This window comes from Erpetoichthys calabaricus, assembly GCF_900747795.2.
Source record: "Erpetoichthys calabaricus chromosome 1 unlocalized genomic scaffold, fErpCal1.3 SUPER_1_unloc_27, whole genome shotgun sequence".
Classification (NCBI taxonomy): domain Eukaryota; kingdom Metazoa; phylum Chordata; class Cladistia; order Polypteriformes; family Polypteridae; genus Erpetoichthys; species Erpetoichthys calabaricus.
Genome location: NW_026261593.1, coordinates 757,067 through 765,941, shown reverse-complemented (window position 1 = coordinate 765,941; position 8,875 = coordinate 757,067). Strand labels below are relative to the sequence as shown.

The 8,875-nt window shown below is 41.3% G+C and overlaps 4 protein-coding genes across 5 annotated transcripts in view; all 4 read right to left on the bottom strand.

Annotated features, from left to right (window-relative positions):
• Nucleotides 1-7,534, bottom strand: part of LOC114665334 (zinc finger protein OZF-like) — a 24,452-nt gene extending 16,918 nt beyond the window's left edge. Inside the window, exons 1-2 of one of the 2 annotated variants that reach the window (XM_051921839.1) lie at nt 7,442-7,534; nt 2,767-3,082 (exon numbers count right to left, since the gene is read on the bottom strand). In XM_051921839.1, coding sequence (XP_051777799.1) covers nt 2,767-3,079 — 313 coding nt within the window. In that variant the 5' untranslated portion in view covers nt 3,080-3,082; nt 7,442-7,534. The remainder of the gene's footprint in view (nt 1-2,766; nt 3,083-7,441) is intronic. The other variant, XM_051921838.1, reaches the window with a different exon arrangement.
• The window catches only part of LOC114643402 (zinc finger protein OZF-like), a 719,868-nt gene that overhangs the window by 83,525 nt on the left and 627,468 nt on the right, over nt 1-8,875 (bottom strand). The gene's annotated exons all lie outside the window — the stretch shown is intronic.
• LOC114642003 (zinc finger protein OZF) overlaps nt 1-8,875 on the bottom strand; it is a 1,360,360-nt gene that overhangs the window by 1,005,836 nt on the left and 345,649 nt on the right. The window lies entirely within an intron of this gene.
• LOC114642002 (zinc finger protein 239-like) overlaps nt 1-8,875 on the bottom strand; it is a 199,952-nt gene that overhangs the window by 83,430 nt on the left and 107,647 nt on the right. The window lies entirely within an intron of this gene.

Below are 8,875 nucleotides of genomic sequence, written 5' to 3'. Positions count from 1 at the left end.
GCATCATTTGCACCCTGAAAGTGTTTAATCGCAAGGAAATGCTAAGAAAAATTATCATCAGCATAACTTGTAGGCAAGAGGTGATTAAAATTAATGCAAAAGAAGCTATGAAAATGATTGCAAATGCCTGGACGCAAGTTAAAGAAAGCAGTATAGTAACAAATACAGAATCTCATTTTAACAAAATATTTTTTACAACTAAATATTTTTTAGGTCCCTAGGAGTTCGTTGTAACGGAATTTTACCTGTTTATTCTTACCATTAATTGATAATATAATGAGAGGTTGAGTCTGCCCAAAATACCTTCTTTCAGGCTGTGTGTGTGTGTGTGTGTGTGTGTTTCTCCTAGAATTTAAAAGCAAATATTGGAAATGTGTCATAGGACCACAGAGTTTTAAATATACTTCAGCCAAATTTTTGTTGGAAAAGTATGCATGAAGATGTTTGGGATTATACAAGCTACATGTTGGACTGTTCCGGTACCATTACGTTCATGGGAGCAGTAAACCATGGACTTTATTACTGATATGCCTTCCTCCAAGGGTTTTAATACAATTTTTGTGGAGGCAGATTGAGTTTTGAAATGTGTGCATCTTATTCCCTTCTAATAAACACCTGGCAGGTGTCTTTCTATAGGGTGGTCCAGATCTAATTATACAATTTTCATTACACTATAACTTAAGTTTATTACATAGAAATTCACCCGAAAAATCCTGGACCATCGAGAAGTGTGCGAACTGACGACATGAAGAATCGTCTTTACGCTGAACTGGAATCGTCCCCACATAAATCAAAGTCACCCAGATGATCTGGATCTGCATAATTAGATCTGGACCACCCTGTAGAAAAGACTGATAGTATCGATGGTTTTCTGTATCAAGATGTATCAAACCGTGGCCTTTCATTTACTTCTCGCTTCTAGAAACTATTCTGTCAGAGATTTGGTTGTTCTATAAAACTTTAAATGTTTGGTTATCAGCCAGAAGCTAATGGGCAAATGTAAAGAATTAACAGAGGCCTACAGAAACACTTGTGCTGTTTGATTGGTCCTAATCAAGATGACTGGGTTGATTTTCTACCCATTGCAGACTCTGCTAGGAATGTACCAGTTCACTCTGCTCCTACAATGTCACCATTTGAGTGCCTGTATGGTTGTCATTCTAGATTTCTTGAGTCACCTTTATCTCCACTTTTCCATCTGATTTTAAATAATTACATATTTAACAGTTTTGTGAAAAGTTGAATTTGGCTCAAAAACTTTTTGAAAAGCACTTGGCCAAATTATTTTCTGATTGCAAATGTAAGGCTACTCCTATCGTTAAAGTTGGGCAAAAGGTACGGCTAGAGACCCAAGACATCAGTCTACATAGTGACCCTTTTTAAACTGATACAGCACCAGAATAGTATTTATTTTGAGAAGCTCATGCTTTTAATTCTGACGTTTTCCTTCACTCCATGTAGTTTTCTGATGAACTCATCCATAGTTTTTTGGTGGATGAACTGTTTGTCTAAATCAATTGTTTTGAATTTTCGCAGTTTGCCTTAGCTACTTAATAAAAAAGTAATAATTCCTAACACTAAACACCTTTACTGGGTGGCATACAGTCATGTAGGCTGTACTAACTGAACGGTCTTCCTATAGTTAGTTTGTTTTTGCATTATTTCTCGAGTTCTGATATCACCTACACCCTATTCCGGGTTTAGGGCATGTTTTGTACTATAACGAGTCGAGGTCAGCAGCGCACCATCCCCACCATATACAGTGTTGACACTGCACTACTTCCCCCTCCTGAGATGCCAGACGGTGGACCAGAATCTCCTCGAAGCCATCCGAAAGTCGTTCTCCATGGCCTCCCCAAACTCCTCCCATGCCCGAGTTTTTGCCTCCGCGACCACCGAAGCCGCATTCCACTTGGCCTGCCGGTACCCATTAGCTGTCTCCAGAGTCCCACAGGACAAAAGGGACCGGTAGGACTCCTTCTTCAGCTTGACAGCATCCTTCACCGCCTTTGTCCACCAACGTGTTCGGGGATTGCCGCCACGACAGGCACCGACCACCTTATGGCCACAGCTCCGGTCAGCTGCCTCAACAATAGAGGCATGGAACATGGCCCATTCGGACTCAATGTCCCCCACCTCCCTCGGGATGTGGTCGAAGTTCTGCCGGAGGTGGGAGTTGAAGCTACTTCTGACAGGTGGCTCTGCCAGACATTCCCAGATGACCCACACAACACAATTGGGCCTACCAGGCCTGAACGGCATCCTCCCCCACCATCGAAGCCCACTCCCCACCAGGTGGTGATCAGTTGACAGCTCCGCCCCTCTCTTCACCCGAGTGTCCAAGACATGTGGCCGCAAGTCCAACAACACAACCACAAAGTCGATCATCGAACTGAGGCCTAGGGTGTCCTGGTGCCAAGTGCACATATGAACACCTCTATGCTTGAACATGGTGTTCATTATGGACAATCTGATGAGTATAGAAGTCCAATAACAAAACACCGCTCGGGTTCAGATTGGGGGGTCCATTCCTCCCAATCACGCCCTTCAGGTCTCACTGTCATTGCCCACGTTAGCATTGAAGTCTCCGAGCAGAACGAGGGAGTCCCCAGAAATTATGCCCTCTAGCACCCCCTCCAGGGACTCCAAAAAGGGTGGGTACTCCAAACTGCTGTTCGGTGTATAAGCACAGTATAAGCAGAGTGAAAATGCAAGAAAGCACCCTTCAGGTAAATCATAACTGCCTTATTTTATTTTAGCACATACCTTCTCCAGTTTGATTTGGACACAATATCTTCTCGGGCCTCACTGTGTTAGTCTTCGAGGATTCTGACGGCTTGTGGGCATTACTGTCCTTCAAGTAGCAGCGTCTGCCCAAACTGGAGCCCAATCTGTTTAAGTCTTCATCTGGGCCCATATATCGAGGATTACAGTCTCTCACCTTGATACGATTTATAATTTTGCGGGGTCTCTGAATGTTAGTCCTACCCTTTCTTTTGTTCCTCTCTTCAGAGACATCCTCTTCACGTTGACATTCTTTCTGTAAACTCTTCTGGCCAGCTGGATACATTTTTGGCATCTTCTATACACAGAAAAAGAACACAGGGTTTAATTAATTCAGAAGTGCAATACAAATGTAACACATTTAAGTCCCATTTTTCTATGTCCTCATCAGTTAAGAATGAAGCTAAGTCATGTAATTCACTGAGACCACATGGGCAGAGTAAGTAATCAATCTTCATACCAGGTGACCAGATATGAAACAGTCTCAGGGAGTGTGTCATGGCTTTACGACACACCATTATGACTCGGCACCATCTGTTGATATTAGGGATGTTATGATATTAGAACTTTTGTATGTGATATACTAATACAACACAATTTTACAATGCTGGATACCTTTTGATACCACAGCAAACACAGAAATCCTATTCATCCCCATTACCCAATTAATTAAAGAAGAACTACTATTAATAAATCTCAAAATATAATGCAAGCCTTGAAATGTAATGTGGGGAAGGGATGGAGACCCCCAGTGCAATAGCACAAGGTAGGGTTTACAATCTTGGTGGGAGTTTCAGCACAGAGTTTATAAAGAATGATATATCATGAAGTGTCTGATTTATCTTAGCATGTGCACATTTCTAATCATTCTCGGAGAGTAGTTGAAAAACACTGCTTAAAATTCATACTAAAAATTAAAATTCAAAACATTATTATACTGTTGAATTACTGAATTCCAAGATTATTCAGAATACTTTCATTTAAATAAAAACTCTTTAAGATGTTTTACTAACAACATGGTTTTAAAGTCTAGTTAATCACAGACCCATTCTGTTTGAATTGCAACACTTGCTATTGCAAGATTTAAATTTGCATCATTAGATAGTTAAAAAAATATTACTAAAGAGCAATATTTAACAGAATAGTCAAATTAAATCAAAAAATCAAATGTCACAAGCTTGTCATTGTAACACGAATGTAAGTTTAATGTCACTGTGCTCTGTACAAGAAATTATTTTATAAATTCATTCACATGTGCAGGCCAAAGTTAGCACACAGGGGCTGTCAGCATTTAGAAACCACTAGTCTAGCAGTTTGGAGAATGAAGGGGACAACGGCGAAGGCATTGTATTATTCCTGTATGTTAGAGATGAAACTGAATCCTTTCCATTCCTTGTTTGGAAACCTAGGAAGGGCCTTCATGTGGAGGAACGAGTATAAAAAGGCTTGGACAACAGACAAACACTTCGAAGCCGATGAACGGAAGATTACGTCATCCGTCCGGAAAATCCTTTCAGCGCAGTGATGAAAATGACAAACTATACACAAAATGTTGTCATGGCTTCCTTTCATCTGTTATGCCGTATAAATCGTCATTAAAGAAAGCCAAGTTATATCCTCTTATGTGATTTGTACCGCCGTATCACTATGGGAGGGATGTCGCCTTTTACATTACATCTATATAGTTTCTGGTTACTTAAAATGAACTTAAAATAACTTATTCCAATTAGGGAGCTATTGCTTCTAAAAGCTTCTGTGCCCTGCGGTGCACTGGCGCCCTGCCCGGGGTTTGTTGCCTTGCACCCTGTGTTGGCTGGGATTGGCTCCAGCAGACCCCCGTGACCTTGTAGTTAGGATATAGCGGGTTGGATAATGGATGGATGGATGGATGCTTCTAAAAGGAAACAGTCATGCTTTAATTTTCTAAATCTGCCCCTTCTTTTTACCAGCTTTGAAGCTTCCAGTGTGAAATCAAACTTGTCAGTTCAACATTTATCCTTTATTTCAAACCTCCTGTTAAGCAGCATTTATTGAACTGCTTTAGATGTTTCTTACAAAAGTAATGACACCTTGTTATTGTTAGTGCTTGTGTACAAATCCAGAATTAGAAAATGACCTGTCGTCACTCATGTGTGACTAGGGATCACCTGCAGAGATTTGTTCAGGTGAGACATACACCCCAGGATGAGAGGGAGTGCTGCTGCTAACTATCTCCTCTTCTTTATCTACACCACAGGTGTCGAACTCCGGTCCTTGAGGGCCGCAGTGGCTGCATGTTTTCATTCTAACCATCTTCTTCATTAGTGAGCCATATTTACTTCTAATTAACTTCTTCTACTTTAGTTTTAATTAACTTGACTCAGGCCCCTTAATTGTCTCTTTTTCCTTAATTAGTAGCCAAACAATAATGAGACATCAAACAAGCCACCATATGACAGAAAAATCAACAGATTTGGAAATGTCTGCTGTGGCAGAATGAGAGCAGCAACAAGCCATTGAATTAAATAACGGGCTTAATTAACAGCAAGAATCAGCTTCTCATTAAGAGACTGGTTGGAGTTTGAAATCCCACTTTAGCTGGTCATCTGTTGGCTCGTTTCATGTCTCATTTCTATTTGGCTGCCATTTAATGAAGAAACAAATCAATTCAGAGGACTGAATCCTTAAAAACAGGGCTATTGAAATGAAGGGAAAAGGAGTTAATTAGCAGTGAAAACTACTCACTGATTAGGAAAAGGGTTAGAATGAAAACCTGTAGCCACTGTGGCCCTCCAGGCCTGGAGTTCGACACCCCTGATCTACACTCTCAGCTCTTATCTGGTTAGAAGGAGGAGGATGCCATCTTGCACATTTGTGTGTCAACAGTATTCACTACTTTGATTGAACATTCAATAATGTTAGGGTACCGGAATTTTGTTAATAGTTAATGTTAAGGAAGGTTTATACAAGTTAGGCCTCAGGATTATGTTAATAAACAGGGGCATATGAAGGAGGAACTTAAAATCGCTGGTCAACTTGTCTAATGTGAAACTGCCCCAACCTTACAAAATCCAAAACCATTACTTAAATCACAGCCTTCATTTACATAATCTTAGCAAGATGGCGGCAGTTGGTGGTGTGTCCCTGTAAAGATGGCCGCCTAATGTGAGACACCCAATGTCTGACTTCAACTAGCCTGCGACTCGCTAAGATAAATTTAAACAGGTTTGATTTTGTTTTTAGTCTTAGGGGCAGACTGTGTGTGCAGGAGAGCAGACAACCAGTGAATGTTTCCCTGAAGTAGAAGGCATAGAGTTAAGTGAAGAGGAATAAGAAACTGCAGGTTTTGAACCTAACAAAAATAAGAGATGCTCCTCTTTCTGTTGTTTCATGTTTCAGATAGCAAAACAAAAGGGGAAAAAATAAAATAAAGGAAGAAGATTGCTGCTGAAGAGCTACAGCTATTAACCCTTTGTACACCACAGACGTCATCAGTAGCATGCTATTGGCTGTTAGAAACAGGGCTGAGCACAACTCTGCTGAATGGTCGTTTAAATTAATGTGGTTAGGTGATGAGATCAGCGACTGTGGTTGGCAAATCTGACATGCTCCAGGGAAGAGACGTTCTTCAAAACAACTTTGTCATTATCAACAACTTTGAAACAAGTTTCAAGTTTATCAGCTTCATCTTGTTTAAGTACACTCTGCACACATCACAAATATTTTAGTAATCAACACATTAATAAACTCCAATTAAACAACAGCACCTCCCAGTATTGTGAGATTGGCACGGTGGAGGTCTTGTGTGCCTCAGTCTTTCTTAACGCTCCATTTGTGCTTCTGAAGTTTGCTATGGGTAACCCTAAAAGGGGGGGACCAGAGTAAAAGCGGCTTATTACTGACGTTCATGAATACAAATGAAAGTGGGTCTTGTGCAGAAGAGGAATGCCAGTCCTGACAGTTCACCTAAGAGTGGCACAAAGAGGTGACCCACACAGCCCACCTCACCACCGTGGTCCAGTGCAAAACAAAAAGTTATTGGGGTATAGGAAGAAAACCAGAGTACCTGTACAGGGCAGGAGCCAGCTATAGACCATCATAGGGTCCACTCACATTCAAGTCCACAACCACAACAAGACAAGTTAGATTTGCCAGGCCACTAAACCTGAGCATCTTTAGAGAAGTGGAGAAAATAAGAATAAAAGAGCAGACATGGAAACTGCATAGAGACTTAAAAACAGACTGAGATTCAAATTCATTCTGACAGAACTGTAAGGCAGTAACACACAGTTGCCCGAGGGACTCCTCACCGCTCTTTCAATGTCCGGCTGGTCACCAACCACGCAACTGTCAGAACTGAGCGCCGCGGAGTGACAAGAGAAACAAAGGCAGAAATCAAAGCGTCTTACGTGTGGAATGGCCGTCTGCTCGATGCCGGCGATTCGTGAAGGAAACGACAAAAGGACACTCGGAGGGGAATGAACAGGCGCCAGCGGTGTGACTGGGTGCTACGAATTAAAATTAGGGATTCAGCAACGTGAAGTGAAGTTAACCGCTGATACGAATGAACAGCAAAGTTCAGCGGGGGGCTAACGAACACGAACTCGCCGCGCGCGGTGATTCTAAAGGAGCGAATGAAAACTCACACGTCCAAAAAGCGCATCTCCAAAGTACTTACTGCCTGCCTTTTGCCGATGAGATTCTTTCTGAACTCGATCACACTTCTACCTCAATCAACAACAGCCTTGAGACAGTGGCAGTGTGGCTTCAGGAGCCGTCGCATTGAATGACGTCAGCCCGTCTCCAATTTCGGGTCACGTGCCAGTTGAGCGAGAATACGCTGTAGCTGGAGAGAGGCTGGGTGGCTCAGTGCCCTGCTGCTTTATAGGAGCCTGTCGCTACCTTTATTACAACAGACATACATCGCATATCATATCATTTCACTCCCTCTTCATTCGAATGCAGTTAAAATTTTCATGCGACAAATATTCTTCCAAGCCGTTATAAAATTCAAAAGTTGTCATCTTTTCCAGTAAAACATCCACTTACAGACGAAGATAAACGTTAACACAAAAATAACTCGCAAGTACAATTCAAACCTGACGAGTGAACTTTATAATGGATATAGCTTTTTGTAAGTACATCATATTGATGGAAAAGGCAAAAAGGGTTTAAATTTTTAGTTGCAATACTTCGTAATCTCATGGTTTAAACATAAAATCACAGCCATTTTCCGTGTTTGGGTTAATGGATTAATAGATGTATGTCATTTATTTCGTAACACACTATTAGCATTTGGTGGTGGGTTTCTTTTAACATTTGTCCACATTTTTTATTTTAAATAATTCATTACATTTATATAGCGCTTTTCTCAGTACTCAAAGCGCTATCCACACAGGGAGGAACCGGGAAGCGAACCCACAATCTTCCACAGTCTCCTTACTGCAAAGCAGCAGCACTACCACTGTGGCACCTGTGAGGAGCGAATGGCGTGCTAATTATTAAGCAAAACAATGTAATCGAGGTGTCTATATATATAGAGTACCTGCCAAATAATACAAAGAGTACACAGCTAGTGTTTCGCCCTAATTGGGGCTTATCATGTGTGCACACCTCAGCTTCATCTTACAGCGATCGAACCTTGGACATCAACGTTATGCCACAAAGGCTGCATCGTTTATTTTGCAGGATGAATATTTTTATTATGGTCAACTAATGTGGACATGAAATTAATAAACCGTAATGTCAAGTTGTACTGCATGCATAGTTCCGATTGGGCTGTGGATTTTTTTGTTTTTAATGTTTTTTTTTTTATTTAGCGCATGCAGTGTGTGTCACTACCTGGTCCGTGCAGACATAGAATTACTAGACGCCGCATGACCAGCAGCATCGTACGTCAACGTCGCTGCCATAATGGAGTGCTGTGGAGTGAAGTAGTGGATAAAGATGCCTCTTGCATGTGCTGCTTGGGATTGTACAAACTACTGTACGCACCAAACCAGATCACAGGGATTACATTTCATAGGTAAGGCTGAACAATTGTTTTGGTTATATTTGGCCATTAGAAAATCTCATTTTATAATCTTTACTTTAGCTACGCCTGGCTAAGCCT